The 21,429-nt window shown below is 42.6% G+C and overlaps 1 protein-coding gene across 1 annotated transcript; it reads left to right on the forward strand.

The window, feature by feature from the left end:
* Positions 1-4,153: 4,153 nt before the first annotated feature.
* cavin4a (caveolae associated protein 4a) lies at positions 4,154-15,671 on the forward strand. The gene is made up of 2 exons (XM_085440140.1): positions 4,154-4,765; positions 13,178-15,671. Exons 1-2 carry the CDS (start codon positions 4,358-4,360, stop codon positions 13,772-13,774), a joined length of 1,005 nt encoding a protein of 334 aa, XP_085296266.1. The 5' UTR covers positions 4,154-4,357; the 3' UTR covers positions 13,775-15,671.
* The last annotated feature ends 5,758 nt before the right edge of the window (positions 15,672-21,429 follow it).

Consider the following 21,429-nt stretch of genomic DNA (forward strand, 5'->3'; position numbering starts at 1 on the left):
CGGGGTTCCGTACCTACAGACTTGTGTTCAACCACCTGTTTTTAGGGATGAAAAGAGTCGCCCCCTGCTGGCACATAAAAAGAATGCAGGTTTAAGGCACTTAACTTTAAGACCTGGAAACACCATCCATCTATTATACAGCGCCAAGTCACAGCAACAGTCGCCTCAAGGTACTATATATTGTACTGTATATTGAACCAGGCTCAGGGAGGGGTGGGGCCATCTGCCGTAACAGGCTGATGTTATTTTCACTAATAATTAGACTCTCTGGCCCTATCCACACACACACACACACACACACGGGTATTTTAATACTTTGAAAAAATAGGTAACTCTGCCCTTAGAATAAATTCATAATTTGATAAATGTCAAAATGATTAGGGTCAGGAGACAGATGAAAGCATGAGCCAGGTGTGAAGAAGCTGAGTCTACAAAAAAAGTTTTTCAGGATCTTCCTCATATTCTCCTGATACAAAGACAGTAATGGCGGTAAAAGCTGGACTGTGGGATGACTTTACTTTCTAATATCTGTGCAGCATCATCTGGCACGACCACCAGGCTGCAGCACATGAAAATGAACTTGGCTCACGGTATTTTGTACTCACCTATCAGATTTAATTAGTCATTAAGTGGAGCTGCCAGAGTCGTGCGTATCTCAGTATAATAGTGTTCAAATGACAGAGCGTGGTTACAGTGTTTACGTGCATCAGCCCTGATGTGGGAGTTTGTGGTTTGAAAACACAGATGTTGGATATGAAAGTCGTACTTTCAGCTCCCACTATCGCTGCACCCCCCCTCACAGGAGCGTCGACTGTCCAACCGAATTCTCCTGGTGTGCAGATGTCAGAGGTCACTGCTCGCCATATGAAAATAAACCCGCCACATTATAGGTGTCATACATTTCTGTCAGTGGCGGGGCCTCAGGCACGCCACCCCGGGTAAATATAGAGATGCAGACTGGAGGTGGTGGGTGCAGAAGCAGAGCTGGGTGGGTTGGGGGGTATTCAGGGACAGCAGCAGCTGCTGATTTCAGTCGACCAGACTCAGCAGTCAGTCAGCTCCAAACTATCAGCCAGTGAAAAGAAAACCTACCAGGATCAAACCTTCACTCATTCAACAGCCTCCAGAGGTAGTTTATTCTCCATAAACAAGGATGGACTGTAGTTATGTAACATAGGAAATGCTTAAATAAAGGCAGAGCGAGCAACTGCTGATTTAATATGTTTGGTCTTTATTGAACTGGACTTACAGCGAATTAGAAGAAAGAAAACAGTAACTTTATAAATGTTTGTTGTTGTGTAATTAAACTGATTTATATGAGAGCTGTTTCTAAACAAACCAAAATCCATATAAATATTAAATGAACCTACTTTACCCTGTGTACAGTATAACAGTGAGTTCAGGACAAATGCAGCACTGAAGTCATTCGCCAGCTATGACAGGGCTTCAGATAAATGATCAGATTAGATTTGCTGCAAAATTTGTCAAACACTGCTGGTTAACACTGTGTACCAATCAGACACAAGGATGACAACAAAGGTAATAATATGGTATTCTGTGCTGATCAAATTCTACTGGTTTCATTTGATGTATACATCACTTAAAGCAGTGACTGAATGGAAATAACACAAAGTTTTGATTTGAAGCTAAAGTATACTTCACATCTGGGACAGATGTGGCAGGCTACAGGGCAGAGATCTCAGCAAATATCCAGATAACTATATAGATGTCGATATTCCAGGACTTGGCCATAGTCATCGCTGCAGCAATTAATTTAATAGAGGTAAAAACCAAGGAGACACAGTCCATCTGCTCTCTTTACCACTTAAGCAGCGAGTGATTCCTCATTATTGTCTAGCTGCACAAAAGTGATAGCTAGCCACAATGCTAGGGTTTGTAGGAGCACTTTAGGTTAGACTGTCTGTGCAGTTAGCCTCGTTTAACCACAGGGTCAAACAAGCCATAAATAAGTCAAGGCTAGTTTTTGTAGAACAGCTATAATTTTATGCTTTTTGTGCCATATCTCAGCCATACCTCAGAACTACTGCTAGTTAGCAAACTAGCAGGTCAAAGAACGTTTTATTAACCAAACAGTGATAGTGTATGTGGCAACTCAGAATTAGTGACATACTTAAATGATAAAGTTTCATGTTTCAGACATCATTTTGTCACATTTTAGATGCTAACAAGCTATCATTAGTTATTGTTAGCGTACCTGCTGCTGATGCATGTCCATTTCCAACATCAGCAGCAGAACATCTGGTAAATGTCGGTCATGGGGAAACAAGCATGTGATCCACACCAGTACCCTGACAGCTGATCGGCATTTCCGTGCACTGTCCACACCTGCACCAGGTGATGCTGCCCAACCCCTCTGAATACCCAGTTCCTCCGAGCTAACTCTTTCTCTCCTCCTGCTCGACTGGAAAGTATATATAAGGAGTCTCGGTATGTTGTTGAAATGCCTGCCAGCCTCGTCTTCTTCTGGTAATGCTGTCCAACTAACCAAGCCTGTGATGTGGTCACTGAGCCAGAAAGTTTCTATTACACGAAAATCAATTATAATTTAACAAGTAATCAATTTAAATCCCAGTTTTTCACAGAATAAATTCCAACAATAGTAATTATTTATAAAATCCTTTTATGTCCTCTTTAAATTTGTGCTAATGACTGAGAAAAGCTATTCATAATTAACAGCGACTCATAAGACGTCCAGTCTTTACTCATGCTGGTTTTTTCCTTCCCACAGACAGGCTGCATTTAGCTAATGTCTGTGTACGTCTGTAGTAAGTAGTTTTGGTTCATAAAAGGAGTCAAGTGCAAGCTTGACATGAAAGCATGAGTTCGTAAATTCTCTTTCGTTCCATTTAAAAAACTAACAGCAAAATAAGAGATAGCAGGAAATGCACAGGGGGTTAATACTGTTAGTACTGAAGGGGCCAATCGTGGTCTTTGTGGGCTGCATCGGTCACATTTCTAGGGAGGTGCCCGTCAACTTACAGTATAGAGTTTCAGAGCGGGGACATGCCTACTACTTTATGCAGAAGCATGAGTGTCACATCACGCTCCTACATACAGATTTTTTTAATGTTAAGCCCTCATTTGTCCAAATTTTGACAATCTGGGAATGAGGATAACATTAATTCTACCTGATATAAAAATTTCATTTCCGAAAGGTCAGTTTTGCTTTTGTCCAAAGTATAGTATTAGGTGAGGGTTATTACCTACAATGAGTTAGACCTCAGAGGTTACGTCTGGAAAAATTCCACTTCCTGTTCTGACATGTGAATCAATAGAAAGTCTGGACTGTAAAAAAAACAAACAAACAAACATGTTTTTTTTCTACAAAATGTAAAATTGGTGTTCAGGAACACAAATCAATAGATTACATTTTGTGAGTATTTCACAGACTGCTGTGAGACTGTTTTCAGTTTGCTGGTACATGATGAAGGAGCTTTAAGCGCAGGTGTATTAATTCATAACACCCATTTTTCAGCACGTCATTGAAGGATGAAGTGTAGCCTGCGCGTTCGGTTTCATGCTGTCAGACTGTGAAGCAACGAGCACTAAATACAACATATTAACACACGTGTGCTGCACACTGAACAGTGCAGACTAAATAAACCCCTCTGTGCGGTGCCGCTTCAGAGGACCAGGTATTAAAATAGTGTCGCTCTGATACTCCTCCTCACGCTCTGGAACTGTCAGTCATCTCTATAAAGAGCCTCAGATCTGAATCTCAGTCAATGTTTGGACTCTGTCGTCCTGGGAAAGCAAAAAGGGCAGAGCTGCAGTGTTTAATCCCCTAAACATTCCCGCGCTGTGTAATCACACCAGACAACTGGGACTTCGCTGCATCTGCCCCTGCAGGCCTGCAGAGTGACTCCTAAGCTGCTGCTGATGTACATGTTTCACAGCTGCTGGCGTGTAACGTGTGAAACTGACGGAAAATTATGAATCAGTCTTGTGTGGGGCTGGCATCGAAAAGTGGGACTTGAATGGGAATTTCCATCATCTCCTGCTTTGCATTTCCCAAAATGTCAGCGTGTCGCCTTACAAAGAGTTTTTATTTTTAGCTGCAGGGGGGTTTCGTGTGAGCACTGCTGCTCCCCTCTAAGTTTATCACCTGGCCCACATCCCGATGAGGACTGAATCAGGCTCCCTTTGGATCCGAAGCCTTTTTAAAAAGGAGTAGGTGGAGTTTGCTCCTCTCTCCCGTCCCCAGACCGGAGTTTGGGTCAAAGTGCTCGGTGCTGCTGCCCTGGTCTCCCTGACGGTAACCCCAACGATCCTGGTTCCGTTCTGCACAACCACAACTTTTCTTACAACTTAAGTTTGAATCTCAGGAGTCCTGATAATGGATCAGCTCAAGTACCACAGCGCAGGCATCCAGGAGAAGCTGGAGATCGCCGGGATGGAGGATGAGGCCGGGAACCCCATCAGCGCCCTGACCATCCTGTCTTTGCTGGAGCGCGTGGCCAGCATCATCGATAACGTCCAGTCCTCCCAGCAGCGCATGGAGGAGCGTCAGCAGGATCTGGAGAACAACATCAAGACCATCCAGGGGGACGTCCTGAAGCTGGCAAAGGACCACACCGACACCAGCGGCACTGTGGAGAAGCTCCTGCAGAAAACCCGCAAAGTCAGCGCCAACGTCAAGGAGGTCCGGACACGCGTGGAGAAGCAAAACGTCCGAGTCAAGAAGGTGGAGTCCACGCAGGATGAGCTGCTCACCCGCAACAAGTTCAGAGTCGTCATCTACCAGGTCAGCAGAGTTTCTCAGAGTCGGATGTTTAAACGTTGACTTTATGAATTCTTCCCATTGAACACACCACAGTGAGCCTGTGGGTTAATGGCTTAACTGCAGGGTTTAGATAGATTCTCTCTTAGAAAGACTTATTATTGTGCCACACTGACATCTTTGAAGACTTAAATGGACACAATTAATCAATGAAAACCAAAAGAAACCAAAAATATATTAAAGGGAAGCTGAACAACTGCAGCTAAATAACAGCAAAGTCAACAGTCTTCACTCAGTAATCCAATAAACTAATTTATAGAAGAGGATTCATGACCCAGCCAATCAGAATATTTTTAAATTTTCACATTAGAAGCTGAATAGAAAAGTAGAAACAATCATGTTTGGAGTTTTAAGTGTCACATTTCAGCCTGACAACGTCTGATTGGAAGATGTTGGTACTAAAACTATCTAACTGGTACCAGTACCAGTTAGATAGTTGTGCAGAAGCACAAAGTCTCTCTGACGATGACCTCATCAGGACTTAAACAGATTTAGTTAATCAAGGAAAATAAATAAATTTCCAGCGCGGGAAATCAGAAGAGTCTATTTTCTAGAATTTCTCACAAAAGTTGTTGAATTTTCTGAATGATGTCACGTCTTGAGAGGCAATAAGCAGAGAAATCTTGAACATTTGGGAGCCACTAACTCTCTTCTTATTAGAGCAAGCTTAATCAAATGACCAGCAAATAACTGGCACGGGCTGGCTAATTGCTGAATTGAGTAATTTCAGGGTTTATCAGACTTTAAGAGGATAGTTAAGCAACAAAAAGCAAAAGAGACCAGAATAACCACCACAGCAACAACTCTGGAACTGGGAATTCCCCTTTTCTTTTCCAGTGTCCAGTGATTGACAGTGGACTCGCTGACGGTCTCTAGACCTGCATGACTGAGACCTAATGTGCTTTATTAGGACTGCATCTCATTATTCCACGTGGAAAAAAGAGGCCAAAGCTCAACCCTTAAATTTGGTGTAAAATGACTCTTTTGTCCTTCGGTGCTGCGGAGCTGCTAAAGAACATTAGTTAAACGGTGGAATGAGTTAAAAAAGCAGATAAAATCTGAATTTAGTCCCCAGAGAAGATCTCTGAGCTACATCCAAATTTTTGTTTACGAGCAACTGGAGAATGATTAAGCATCAGAAATGAAGTAGACCAAGTCTGTGCCAAGCAGCGAGATCTTAACTGGATGAACTCTGACTCGGTTCATTAAGCGGTGGACGCAGTGAGAGGCGCAAGCGTCGATGTGAGGAAATGAAGGGCGGATTAAGTTCAAACTCATAAGAACCCTCGACTCCAAAACATTGGCAATTAATAGAAAAGCATCCTCATTATGTTGAGAGGGCGCACTTTCAGCCAAAGTGTGGGCGACCTTAATCAGATCAGGTGGATTCACTTCAAAGTTTTAATAAGAAACACTCGACTGAACTCTTTAATTTAGAAAGCACAGCAACATTTACAAGAATAAAAGCTCCTGTCGAGTCTTCCCTGAACGGCTGGAAAATTAAAGCTAAACTATGAGCGTCACTTCCAAGGAGACATGATATTCTCTCTAAGGGCACAGAGTGAGTCCGAATGCTGTGAAACAGTCGTGAAGAGACGGCAGCTGGGAGCCGCAGTGTGGTGGGATTTTCTGCTGAAGGAGCTGGTCGGATGATGGACAGAAAATAAAAAAACATTTCTGTGAACTGAAAGATTTATAACGGTGATCAAAGACTCGGTGTTCGTAGCTGCGGGCCTTATAAGTTCAGCTTTTGTCAGATGACAGCTGTGTCGGATTTTAAATCTCAATCAGGAACATTTAGACTGGAGTGATCGACTGTTTGTTTAGTGATGGTGCTAACAATCAGCAGCATGAACTTACAGTCTTGTGTTTAGTCCTCGTTAAAAGGATCGCAGATGTAGATCACAGACTCGTACACGTCACCTACTGATGATTCAGCTTTATTTATACAGTCGCCTCAAGGTGCTTTATATTGTGAGCTAGACCCTACAATAATACATACAGAGAAAAACCCAACAATCATATGACCCCCTATGAGCAAGCACTTTGGCGACAGTGGGAAGGAAAAACTCCCTTTTAACAGGAAGAAACCTCCAACAGAACCAGGCTCAGGGAGGGGCGGGGCCATCTGCTGTGACTGGTTGGGGTGAGAGAAGGAAGACAGGATAAAGACATGCTGTGGAAGAGAGACAGAGGTTAATAACAGATATGATTCAATGCAGAGGTTTGTTAATACATAGTGGGTGAAGAAGAAACACCCAGTGCATCATGGGAATCCCCCAGCAGCCTACACCTGTTGCAGCATAACTAAGGGAGGATTCAGGGTCACCTGATCCAGCCCTAACTATATGCTTTAGCAAAAAGGAAAGTTTGAAGCCTAAAACTGAGGCCTCAGCAGGCCTTAAAATAGAGATAGTGTCTGTCTCCTGAAGAGGGGCCTGAAAACTTGAGATGTATAACATTAGACTACAGTACTTTTAATCTTACAATATTGTGTTTCTGTGTCATGATGCTTTCTTCTTCTACTCCATTATATTTGGGATGCAAATGTACGTGTCGTGTATTTTAAAGCTTTAGTTTGTGCTATTTACTCTCATCTGTCCATTTAACAGGATCATAAGCTATAAGATTTAAAGTGCCAAACACAGATAGTGTCAAACATGGATGTAGCCACTGACTGTGTTCACGTTGGCCTAGCTATAGCTCCAGGTAGCACATCACTGTGTGTCAACTAACCGGCTCACTGATCCTCCAAACGCTGCTGGTATTTCTATGTTCTAGTTTGTTTTAAGAGTACTTCAGTCAGAGCGCGGCGCGTCATCGATCATTCAGAGTTGGACCTATTTATTCGGCCTGTAGTGACGGCGTGTTTATCCTGGGTTAGCACAGAGACTTGAAACCTTTAGCCTGGTTATTTCTGTACAAAGACAACTAAAAGCCAAAGTCTGCATTTAACTGTTGAAGACAGTTAAAGTCTTAAACTGGGTTGACTTCAAAGACAGTTGGCTGCAGAGCTCGTTCTCACTGGTTGAAACTGGAGTGTTTGTGCTTTTTTAGTGTTTTATGCCAGTGCTACAGATTTTTATTAGATTAATTTTCTTGTCAGATTCACTGTATGAGTTTTGCAGAGTTATAGACGTGACTGACATCAGATCACAGTGAAATGAGTCCATTACAACGCTGATAAAGAAAATATTTTGGGCCTGTAATCAAAAAGCAGCCTTCACACATTTCCAGTGGGAAGCTGTGGGAGCTGCCCTGCTCTCTTTTCCATGCAGCTCTGCAGAGATAAGTTGAGCAGTGAGTTGCAGGTCCTGCTGTCCTCAATAATGTCTTCAGACTTCAGAATAGTAACCGGAGCTCTGTGTGTGCTGCTAACAGCTGCTGTGGATCCGTGACAGAGGGGCCTATTCTGGGATCACAGCGTTCTCCCTCTTTGCCGGCAGGGACAGGCCATAAACTGCTGTCAGCCAGAGTCAGGCTCTGATATGTCAGCTTATCACAGCGGTCAGGATGTGGCGAGAAACGAGACGTCAATCAACCTGACCGGCTGCTAAAAAGCAGCCAAAGAGATGAAGGATAACAGAAGATAAAAAATCCTGTGAGATGAGTCTGCATTAAAAAAGAGACGGGAGGGCGGAGGGTTATGGGCTCCACTCAACTTTGTTTGGTGGGTTTTGTTCTTCTCGCCTGCGCCGTCACATTTCACAGTTCGAACCGCTGAACGCGTCTTCGGCCTGCTTGTGTTTGACGGGAGTTTGTGAGCAGACACAGTTTACGGTCTTGCAGAGCGAGAAAGTCAGAGTCCTCCAGGTGTCCAGGTCACATCTCTGCGCTGCTGCAAATCTGAGCAGCATTGGGTTGCCATGGTTACAGTATTTAAGAAAATGCTGTGCACGATTAAACTGTGGAAACATTTGGACCTGTTTATCTCTTTGAGGTCGTTTCAGAAGAACTTTTACTCTGGAAATAACAAAAAAAAACAGTTTGTGTCTGTAGTTGTTTGTTTAACCTCTGCTTGAAGTCGTTTTCATGTAGTTTTTTGTATCTTTGTTAACATTTTTGTGCAGTTTTGTGGTCTTTTTGTGACATAGGTGGACATTTTGCATGTTTCTGTGATCATTTAAACTCTTTCTTTTTAGATACTTTTATGTTTTTTTAATGTTTTCAAGCAGCTTTGCATGACTTTGGTGTGTTTTGTGGGTTTTTTAAAAGTAGTTTGTCTTGTATGTTTTGCATGTATAACTGTTTTGCGTGTCTTTGCGGTCATGTGCTTTAATTTTGTAATTTTTTCCGTAATTTTTAAAAATTAATTTTGTATCCTTTTGCATATATTTCTTTTGCTTTTTTCCTCTGTTATAAAAACTACAGAGGGGCTGATTTTAGTTTTTAGTTTTTTAGTTTGTACCACACCTATTTAAGTTGTATTGAGACTTAACATTTGCATTATTTGGGGTCGACCCTGAAAAAGGATAAGCAGAAGTGAATGGATGGATTATTTTGGGTGGTGTCTTTTTGACTGACCTTTTCCCACCGACTGTGTCAGTAGACGCAGTTACAGGTTGCTGTAGCTGCTAGCTGTCTGCTTGTTTTCACTTTCTATTCAATCTCTGGTTTGCTGTTGGAGCATTTTTAATGCAGTGTTCTGACCAGACCCATATGGAAAAGATATATATAAATCTTATAAAGTTTGTATCTGTCTTGTGTGAAACTTGTATGAAAAGCATACAAGAGTGAAAACACATATAAGATCCCTTGAAAAGTTGTATAAATGAAACTTGTATGTTTTGGACACTTCCTAAAAACAATATATGAAAGTAATGAGAAAGTGGCCACTTTCATGAGTAAATCATATAAGCCTGATATGATTCACTATATGAAGCAAGCTAAAGCTCATACAAGTCTTTTATAAGTTTTTCTATTTCTTTTCCATATGGGGTAATGCGGCCGCTTTGCAGTAAAAACTGTGTTGATGTTGTTACTTTGCGTTAATTAGCAGTTATCTGTGTCTGTGTGATGAACTTATACAGTCTATGAATGTAGACTGAACCAAGCTGGCTAACATTAGCGGCTAACTTAGCACTTAACTACATTTCTGGCTCCAAAAAACAACATGACATCATACAGCAGTTCTCCACTCGATGACCGCGCCCCAGGCCGTGTGCGCATATGGACGATGATTCATATCTGCTGTGTTGTGCGTGTTCCCAGCTACAGTACATGAGATACTGCTGTCCTTCTTCACAGCGAGCCCAGCTGTAGCTCAGCCTGGTCCCGGGCGGTGCCTCTGCAGACAGTTGCAGTGTTGAGTTTCCACATGACCGATGTGCTGTCATTATTCTGAGGCCTCCCTTCGTCTCCTAATATAGAGCTTCGGCTGCGGCCGTTTAACCAGGAAGCAGCGAGCGCTTTGTTAGAGACGCTCGTCGCCTGCCGGCGGCTGAATGATGACGGGCGGACGGTGGGCAGTAATAAGAAAAAGATAAATGGCCGCCGGTTTACTCTCAGGGCCGCTGTGGTGCGCGCGGCGGACATCAGAGGACAATGTGTAATTTTAGAGCAGCTGATGGCTTTTAGTTTGTGATGTTTCTGCAGGGAGACGATGAGGAGTGAACAAACACGATTAAAGGAGGTCACCCTGCTAACAGGAGGCGCCGCAGCAGGAAGCTCTTCAAACGCCACAAATACGGCTGAGATTTGAACACGTACTCACAGCTTCACTGTGCAGCTTTGTTAACCACGACGGGCCTCATAGTGATCATCAATACTTTCTTTATTTTATTTATGTGTTTCTTTGTGTTTATTTTCCATCCAGTCGTCATGTTGAAGTAATTTAATTTGACTTTTAAGACGTTTTTGTGTAATTTTGTGCTTTTACTTTGTTTGTGTTGGTGTCATTGTGTTCTTTTATTATGTGTCTATAGTTGTTTTGTGCTTCTCCTTGAGGGTTTTTTGTGTCTTTTTGGTTGTTTTGTGTTTCTTTGTGGTCACTTGTAATCACCTTGTGCCTCTCTGCAGACACTTTTGGACTCTTCGTGCTTCTCCGTGTTTCTTTTTACCTGTTTTGCGTGTTTCTGTTGTCCTTTGCGTCTCTCTGCTGTGATTTTCTTGTCGTTCTTTAATTTGTTCGCGTGATTCTTGGAAGTGGCTTTGTGTTTCTTTTTAACGCTCACTAGAGGCTGACCCCTGGCCCCTGCTGCTGCACGCGGTAGACCCCGTTCATGATTTAAACGCATAAAGGTTGGGATTCGAGTGTGGCTGAGTGTGTTAACATAATTAAAAGCTCTGATGGTTTCTCTCCGTTTCTTCTTCCTCCTTTACTGGCGAGGTTATTAATACATACTTCGACCCACATTCCCTGCCGGTGTAATTATTGTGTCATTCACAGCGTGTGGATACGCTCTGACGACTCCGCCCTGATTAATGAGTGTCATCGTCTCAGGTGGCCACGGCTTAATTAGGATTAATTGGCTTTCACATCCAAAGTCACCTGTAGGGCGCAGCAGGTGGAGCAGGCCTGCGACGAGCTTCCTCCAGCGGCTGCTCCGTTGTGTCGGCCATTTGAAAGAGTAAAGACGCGAAAACAATTAAAACTCTTGGTCGCTGTAAAACCCGAGCACATGGACACAGGTTTCCATCATGCACTAAGGAGGGCACTAAACTTTGAATGTGAGACATTTAATTCCTCCTTTTCTCATTTATTTTACTCACCAAATTCTCCTTCTACTGTCCGAAAATACAATAAGTTAGTTAGCATTAGCAAACTAGTAACAAATCAAGCCTCTTTACGGTTTTTAGCACCTGAATTTAAACAATCTGTTTTTGTGCCCAGAGCTAGCCAAGCAGTTTTTGGCACCTAAAACTAGCTGAGATATTTTTAGCGCCTGAATTGAGGCGAGAAGTTTTTAGCAAATCTTTCAGTGAGTGAAAGCTAAAGTAACAGATCAGCCTGATATGATGGCAAAGCGTGACACGGACACGTCGGTGCATCATGCAGACGCTGCAGTAACAGCAGAGGGACATTTTATTTCAAGCCACCATGAAAATAATCACAGGAAAGTGTTTAAACACATATTATTAACATATTAACTTATATGTACATGTTAGCCACTTAGCTTAATCTTTGGCGATTAAGGACCCTGCAGTGTACTTCATATGAGTTTTTTTTGCTACCAACTTCTGGGCTTTAAATACACTATCGCCCCCTGCTGGTAGTGCATCTTCTGCGTGCATGTCCACATGTCTGCTACACATTTTGCCGTGATCATCAAGTTGAACAGAGAGCGTAATACTCAAAGGTCCAGACTGGGATCGGTGTCTCGTGGGCGTATGCCACCACCGCCCCTCGTCTCCTGACGTGGACGAGCTGTAAAACACGACTGTCTCTTGGTGGACGGTATACTGCGGCCACTGTTCACATGCGAGATGCTAATCTGACAGAATGAGATGAGAAGTTGTTCGAATCAGCTGTGATAACAGTTCAGTCCAACAGGGACCAGAATTCCGACTTCACCGGGTGGTGCAGTTAGTATTTCTGTGTTCCAGGTGTCGTTCCTGCCAGCCGCTTCCTTGGTTACTCGCCATGTGCAAAAATAGAAAAACTGGATCTTATGACGCTGCCGGTGTTTTCAGAGCTTGTAGGTTGAGTCTCACAGAGTATCTCAGAGGAATATCGAGTTTTCTGTGCGAGCTCCCTTCAGCTTTACCAGCAGCAGAGTAATTTATCCTCAGTGGATAGAAGAGACAGATGGATATCAGTTTCAACTGCGTGTGTTTATCCCGAGATAGACGAGGCGCTTTGCTAATGAATGATGACTTCTGCTGCAAAAGTGTAAGGAGTCAAGCATATTTAAGATTAATGAGCACTTTAGACGGATAAAAATCAAACTCCAGATCTTTAAAGCACATTTGAGATGGATGTCTGTCCTCCACAGACTCAGATGCTTTAACTGGATATGTGTTTCACCTCTATTCATCCAGGACAGAAATAAGAAGTGTTTTAGCCTGACTTCAACTAAACTGGAAACAAAAGCAGAAAATCAACATTACGGGTCCTGTTGGGTTGTTTCTCATAAAATCAGTCTCAAGAAAATAAGTTATTTCCATGTGATGTTTTCAGGGCTGAACAAACACATTTAAGCTCTGTTAAAAACTGTAACCACCAACGTGTCTCAATCTGAAGCCAAAATCTAAGTTTTCTGTCTTTAACATGGAAGCGGAAACAAAAGAAATGAACTCTGTGCATCTCTAATTGAGATTAAAATCTCTTTTACACTCAGCAGATGGGACAGTAACACAGAATCATTAAAAACAGGAATAATAAAAACATTCGATAATAAATCTCTAATATTTAATTAACTTTCATTTAATCTGCAGGGTGAGACAGAGGTCCCGTCAGTGGCCGTCACCAAGTCCCCTAAAGGACCCGGCCTGGAGGGGCTGGATATGGAGCCGGACTCTTACGACGTCCCCGCCGACCTCTCCTCTGACGAGGAGTACCTGAGTCTGGAAGAAGCCGACCCCTCGCGAGCTGCTCGACTCAAGAAGTCGGTCATGAAGAGCACGGAAACACTGAAGGCCGCCTTCTCAAAGGAGAACATGAGCAAAACCAAAGATAACCTGGGCACCAAGTTCCACCACCTGGGCGAGAAGGTGATGCCACCCGAGCGGAGGGAGAAGATGCACCAGGCTGGCGAGCGGCTGAAGCAGTCTGGCGAGCGGCTCAAAGAGAACATCGCCAAGAAAGCTCCAAGCAAGGAGGCCTTCCGCATCAAGCTGAAGAAGGAGAGAGTTGTCGCCGAGGGCCAGGAGGGCGCCGAGGGCCAGGAGGGCGCCGAGGCCGAGCTCCAAGGGAAGGAGAGCAAGCCGGAAGAGGGGGTCACCTACACCAAGGTCGCACTGGAGAGCAAGAGGGAGGGGCCTGTGGAGGAAGCTGGTGCCACCCGGATAGCAGAGGAAGATCACAGGAAGTAGAAGGCCCAAAGTAGGACACATCAAAGAGAAGGTCTGTGATTGGTCGACATCATTGGAGGACATTTTATTTGTCTGACTGTTTAAAGGAAGAAGTTGGTACTGACACCAGAGAATTCATCAGAATATCAACTGGTTATTTAAAAGGTTCGCTAGATATTTAAATCAGCTGATGCACGGAGACAAATTCAGGTTTCTTTAAATCAAAGGTCCATAAAGTGTGAAAGGTGCAGATGAGGTCGAGGTTTGATTGCACAACGGAAACGAAAGACGTCAGATGTTGATGAGAACTTAGAGAAATACAACAAAAGTTTGAGATTTTTTTATCAGGATGCTCATATACAGTATACATATATATATATATTTACACAGGAGAGGTAAAACTGGCCTCAGCTGGTCTCTGAGAAGCCTGTTGGGAAAAGACACCAACACAGAGTCGATGTCAGGCTGGTTTCAGTGTGCAAAGGTAACCCTGTAGAGTTGGAGGCGACATCAGCCAGCGCTTTAACTTTAAATAAACCAATGACCTCACAGAAGCCACTGAGAAGGTTTTTGAAAGTGTTTATGAGACGTGGTGCCAAGCAGGAAGTGACATATCCAATTTTAGGAACTATTTGTCTAGAGACTGTACATAAAGGATGGACAACGCTGTCCTGAAGCCAATGCAGAATAAACCTGGATTCTCTGACCAGCAGGGGGCGCCTCCTCTATAAGTAAGCCCTCAGTTTCAGGGGTTTGTGACCTCACTAAACTTCCAGATTACTTTATGGGCTCTGTTTGAAGTCATATTTAATAAAACATTTTTCAGAAAGGAGCTTAAATCATTTAAAGATGGTTTAAAACCGTTTAAAATTTAGTAAAGTGTCAACTTAACATGCAGAAGAACACAGGAAGTGTTAAGAATGTCAAACATGGAGAGAAACTGTAACATCGGTGCAGTATTTAGAGCTGGAACACTGCCACCTTGTGGTTAAAGTTTTCATTAAATTTTTTACAGAAAATACCTTTAAATCTGCGCCAGGCTGCTCAGCGTGAACCGGTTAAAGATACATGTTGTTTTACATCTTTGTTTACAGCAGGTTAAATATTTAAACCGAGTAACCCGTGTTTTCTTTGGCTGCATCATTCCACGAAACCCCCCCAAACTCCCCAAACGGACATCTTTATGGTTGTTTTTCTCCTGAAACAACATCAGAAACTTTGGGATGTCCAAGAGAATTTAAATAAAGTTTGATTAAAGCCGTCAAACGCGTTTCATTAAATATTTTCTAGGTGCAGCTTTAGGTTTAATAGAGGAGCAGATGCAGGATCTGGTGCTAAAACTAATAAAAAGTTTGCATGGAGTCGAGAGCGGCGCAGCCCCTTCTAGCAGTGACATTAGCCAGACTGTAATTACTGTCTGAAATTGAATGTGGTGGATTTGAGGCGGTCTGAGCTCTGGTGTTGGTGGCTTCAAAGGTTTGTGAGAGATTTTGGCGTATGAATGTTTTATTTTTTGCTGCTTGATATTCATAGGTTCTTTTGAAGTTCAGTGAGCACGCTGAGTTTATTCTCCTGCAGTGATTACTGAGGTCGCCGCCTCCATCAGGATCACAGGATTTAAAGTTTTCCACGTTTCAGTCATCAGATACTCTTTAGAGGCTTTGCTTTCATAGGGCTGCCGTGATACATTAGTGCTGTGCCTTATTTTGAAAATACACTTCCTGTGTATCTTACTACTTATGCTTGCTGAGAGAGTTTAATGCAGTAGATTATATTTGGATTCACTTCTTGCTTTTCTTTTTTCACGTTTGATTACAGCTCAGCTTCCATTTTTACAATAATCAGCCACACGATGAAAAACAGCTGCCTTTGTTCACTTTATTTCATTTTTCTATAAATAAAGTTCTTGTGAAACCTTGTTGCTTTTTCTTTCCTTTGTTATTAAACCTTTATTCATACAGCGTCCACACACAGTTTGATCAAGTCAGAGCTCTAATTATGACCGAGAGACCAACATCCAGGGCTGAATAATGAAACCTGACTACAGCTGCAGTTCCTCTAATGTCCACTAGAAGCTGTCTCCAGCGATGACTCGGGCCCATTGACTCCCAACCTGATACAGAAAACGTTTGTTTACACCTGCACAGGTCTAACTCACCCAATTAGCTTTTATTTTGGCTTAAAGTCAGGACTGATACTTTGCACTTTTTTTATTTACAGGGTTTCTACAATGTCTCTGTACCCTATTCAGCCAGCTGTACGGTAAAACACTACATTTAAATATGTGACACTGTAACAGAATGATTGAACAGAGTGATTTGTTCTGTCTCCACTTTGGGTCCCTTCCTTCTCAACAATCTATTAATCAGGTCATCTCGTTGAGACTGAAGACATCTTTTCAAGAGCGCCCTGAGAAGCATAAAGCATTTATAATCAGGCAAACAGTTTGTAATTAACTCAACAAGGACACATCAGTGAGTGAAAAAAGAAAAAAGTGTCAGGAAACAATAATAAAGTTTTATGAACTCCACTGGGGGGGGGCATAAAGGACTCTAGTCTGCCCGAGTCTTCTAAGCAGATTAAATACAGTCATATAAAATAAAACAGATGCAGGCCAGCAGGAGAACAGGTCGTCCTCTACGGTGTTAAAATCCATAAACTGGGAATGCTGTGTGACTTTGGGCTGTCACAGACAAAAGACGACCAGTGTCAACAATCATTACGACATTTTTGGCTTCAGAATGATGGTGCTAGACCTCACAGCTCAAGTTTAGTTAGTTTAGCCATCAGGTTTCTCCTGGCTTCCATACTAGTGCTGCCAGGGTTTTATCAAAGTTTTCATTTCTACAGTTAGAACTGCGCGCATTTTAGACACAAAACCTTACATAAACATTAATCATTTCCCAGCAGTATGAGCCAGCGAGACAATAGATTGTTCCGTGGACCCCGGGAAGACCAGCTGCTGCACCGCTATAGCTAACGGAGATCCTGATAAACTGAACTTTCACTTTTATCAGCTGCCACACAGACGTATTCAGGGTTCACTGTTCAGCAATGAACATCAAGAGATAAAGTTCTGTTGCACCTCCAGCACAGACATGGCGCACACGTCCACTTCAGCCACTCTGTTTAGCCGAGATGCTACACCTCCGCTAGCTTAAAAGGTAGGTGAGTTGTAAACAAATACGGCCTCTGTACTGTTGATATGAGGAGAGAAGACCAAAAATATTGTTTGCATCGGGTTGAATGTTAATTTTGTTCATTGTTAATTGTTAATTTCTGCTGTAAAGTTGCTCATTTTTAAATAGAAGTCTATGGGCAGTGACTCACCTTTAAAAGCAGCCTCTAGTGGACGTTAGAGGAACTGCAGTGTTGATTCATTTTTCAGCCCGATGTGGTGGGTCCACTTCTATGGGCTCAAAATGTGGTCATAAATATTTTGTACTTGTAAAAAAGATTTGTATGTGTAAAAAAGATTTGTATATGTAAAAAAGATTTGTATGCGTAAAAAAGATTTGTGTGTGCGTAAAAAAGATTTGTATGTGTAAAAAAGATTTGTGTGTGCGTAAAAAAGATTTGTGTGTGCGTAAAAAAGATTTGTGTGTGCGTAAAAAAGATTTGTATGTGTAAAAAAGATTTGTGTGTGTGTAAAAAAGATTTGTGTGTGCGTAAAAAAGATTTGTATGTGTAAAAAAGATTTGTGTGTGCGTAAAAAAGATTTGTGTGTGCGTAAAAAAGATTTGTATGTGTAAAAAAGATTTGTGTGTGTAAAAAAGATTTGTGTGTGCGTAAAAAAGATTTGTATGTGTAAAAAAGATTTGTGTGTGTGTAAAAAAGATTTGTGTGTGCGTAAAAAAGATTTGTATGTGTAAAAAAGATTTGTGTGTGGACTTAGAAAAAAAACCCCTGCAAGTTACACTTACGGATTTTGACCCTATTTTTCTTCCTTTCATCTGATTGGTCAATGTCATGTCAATCACAAATGTAACAATCCAATCAGAGAACAGATGGGTTTGGCTGTCGAGGGGCGCTTTTTTTGAACTGCAGGTCTTTGAAGGGAATAAATGCCCTTTTACATGCCAACCCAGCGTTTTCCTTCATCACCACGAAGGAAAACAGTCTGTGGTCGTCCGAGTTTGGTGATTTTTGTGTCACAGGTCTACATGTTTAATACAGGGACTTCCACAGCCTTTTCAACAGCGCTGCGGGGTGGGGGCGGGCAGTGTTTTGGAAATGACAATCTTAATTACAAAGCTTTCTTCGTCATGAATTAGCATACATGTTTTTATTGAACATTTGAAGAACCAGCAAAAAAACCTCTTGTAGAGGACATAAAGTCAGAGATAGAAACGACAAGGAGCAGGTGCATCTAGTACAGGTAGAGCTGCTGCAAAAACCCACAGAGCCCAGCAGCCAGCGTAACAAATTCTGGATCCTTTGCTTTTAGTTAGCAGTTAGCATTAGCAGCACATCCTGCGTCCGATGTGAAAGGACTTTTATGCTGCGCACTGTGACTCACAGCAATGGTCCCGGGTCAGCCCTGACTTTGTGTTAAACTAATCCTAAAGTAATAATGGTATTTCTAACCACTGATATACCACAACTTTTTCCTTTCAACAGCTACTGAAAGTTAGGGGACCTAGCTGCTATCGGATATTTATATAGCGATCCTCCAGCTTCAAACTGTATCACCCTTCAAGGACCTGCAGTTCAAAAAAGCGCCCCTCTGACAGCCAAACCCATCTGTTCTCTGATTGGATTGTTACATTTGTGATTGACATGACATTGACCAATCAGATGAAAGGAAGAAAAATAGGGTCAAAATCCGTACTTGTAACTTGGGGTTTTTTTTTTCTAAGTCCACACACAAATCTTTTTTACGCACACACAAATTCTTTTTACACATACAAATCTTTTTTACGCACACACAAATCTTTTTTACACATACAAATCTTTTTTACAAGTACAAAATATTTATGACCACATTTTGAGCCCATACACTTCTCCGGCTCTTCCTTGTTTGTATTCATGTGAAAGCTTGAGATATTTTTCTTTAATTAAAAACTTAAACTCAATTCAGAACTCCATTAACTCATCAGGTTAATGCAGGACAGCTCAGATGGATAAAATCACTGCTGAGCTCCATCGGTCCCTGTGGGCAGATTACAATTCATATTGCTGTAATTAGATTTCTGACTTTCATCAGGTTTCACTCTTTGACGCTCATATTTTTACAGATGTATGATTTTGTCAGTAACATCTGTTTAACAGAAGCTCTGATCATCCCTCCTCTCTGATCGCAACTGTCTGTGGCTCAAATTAAATTACTGCCGGGACGTCAGCACCGGTAAAACAAGATTGCTCAACCGAGTCAGCAGAGTCCCGCCGAGTCACCCCTCGGCTGCCGCCGCCGGCCTCCAAATGAAACGCCAATCACCACGCTTCGCTCCAGAGGGGATTTACAGTGCGACTCGTCTCTGCATGGCCAGAGACCGCTGCAGTTTGTCAAGTATGAATTTATTACATTTATTACAAACCCCGGGGCTCTTATTTCCTAAAAGAGTCCAATCAAACTGACCGGCTGCAACACAAACCCTGTAAAGATGAAGGACGATCAAAGAGGCTCTGGATAATACAATTATCTGTAGAGTGCATCCCGGTCAGAGCTTTATTTTGAAAGGAAAACATTGTTATTTCATCTGTCACACGCCGACTGAAATATGTTTTGTTCAGCTGAGGAACTTCGAGGCTCTTGGAACAAACCAATTTGTGAACAAAGACAAAATTAGAGGCCGAGGCAAACGGTGAGCCTGCAGGCAGCAGCTGATACCTGAAAACTCCAGGATCAGGGAGAACGTTTGCAAAGCCGGTCAGTCCCCACAGTCCGACAGCACGAAGAAAAACGTTTACAACCTGATACAAAAAAGTTTTGCTGATTTAAATCTTCATAACAAAAAAGTCTGATATAAGTGGTGAAGTTTTAGAAGTTACACAGAGACCCTCGCCGGCAGTCACAAATGCAAACAGACGAAAGGAGTCTTCTCCTCAGCTCTGCCTCAGAGAGAGCGATGAGCTCGGACATCCGGAGGGAGCACGGAGGCAAATCCCCGAGTCAGCTGAGGCAGTTCGGGCACATTATTGGGATTTCTCCTGTGCGCCTCCTACCTACGTCCAACTACCTGCTGGAGAGATTATCCGGTCGTTAAGTGATGACGTGAGTGAATCCTACTTCAGGGGTCTGTTCTTCGTACCGCGCTAAGTGAGTTAGCTGGATTAGATTGTTGACGATTTCGCGTGATCCTGGATCGTTCGGTTCCCCGAAGCCCATCCGGGACTTGCTGTCATAGCAACAGAGCCGTAAGCGTAAACCTGGGGCCCGTTCTTCGTACGTCGCTTACTACATCCAAGATCAAATGACACATCCAAGATCAAATCATCGCGCTAACCGTGAGCTCGCTAATCCGGTTCCCCGAACACACCTGCTGTTGACGATTACTACAGCTGGACGCAGGAATGTGACATCACTGGGTGTCATAAAAGGGGCTACGCATCGATAGTAGAAACATTGATCGGCAACCCTCTGATTGGTCGGCGAAAATGTCCAAGGGGCGTGCTCGGTATTTTCCGGCAGCAGAGCAAGAACTCATGAGTGAGGGATTTCAGGAGTTTCAGAGTTTAATTAAAACGCAAGAGAACACTGCAAAGGCTGCAAAAGCAAGGAGAGAGGGCTGGCAGAAAGTTGCTGACAAATCAAACTCGTAGGTAATTTAATAATAATAATAATAATGGATTGGGTTTATATAGCGCTTTCCAAGGCACCCAAAGCGCTTTACGATACCACTATTCATTCACTCCCACATTCACACACTGGTGGAGGCAGCTACGGTTGTAGCCAGGCTGCCATATCGCGCCATCGGCCCCTCTGGCCAACACCAGTAGGCGGTAGGGTAGATCTATCATATGACACTATATTGTCCAATATCATATGGCATTATATTATATTATAATATGTTATATTATATCCCCTTTCACATTAGAGCCACAACAGGACCCACAAGAACATGGGAACAAGTAAAAGTGGAATACAGGAGTATTCTACAGAATGGTAATATTTATCTCTTAGATTGCTTTGCGTCTCTTGGCAAGGTAATACTGGCCTGTAATACTCTGTTAGTTTGTTCATAACAGCAACCAAGAAAAGGGCAGAGGAAAAAAAGACAGGTGGTGGTCCTGCACCCCCTCGTCAACAAGTTGGTTAAGTAAATAATACCCTCACGGGAATATCGATATCTCTCTATGAGCACACTGTCGCGCTGAGCTAAAGGATCCTGTCTATCCCGCAATATACGCTGAATTCTGAGGACTCTCCTTATCAATCTTGCACCTTCCGCAATGGGTGGCTCGCGTATACGGACAGGACATGGCTGCGACAGGCTTCCCAAATCCACCTTCGCTTTTATAGCCGTGGTCTCTCATCTTGATTACACGAAGTAATTTACAATTACTACTCTGAAATATGAATTACATCTGTAATAATCACATACATGTAATAGAATGTTAATAGTACATTTCCCTTTTTTAGGAAATGACCTGTATGTATCTGTGTGACATCAATAAAAGGATCAAGTGCTGCATTGTCTTTAGTTACATTGATGTTATTTATTTATGGTGAAACA

The sequence above is a fragment of the Copadichromis virginalis genome, linkage group LG18 (genome assembly GCF_057382275.1).
Source record: "Copadichromis virginalis isolate Kocher_CV1m ecotype Utaka linkage group LG18, C_Virginalis_male_GT1.1, whole genome shotgun sequence".
Classification (NCBI taxonomy): Eukaryota; Metazoa; Chordata; class Actinopteri; order Cichliformes; family Cichlidae; genus Copadichromis; species Copadichromis virginalis.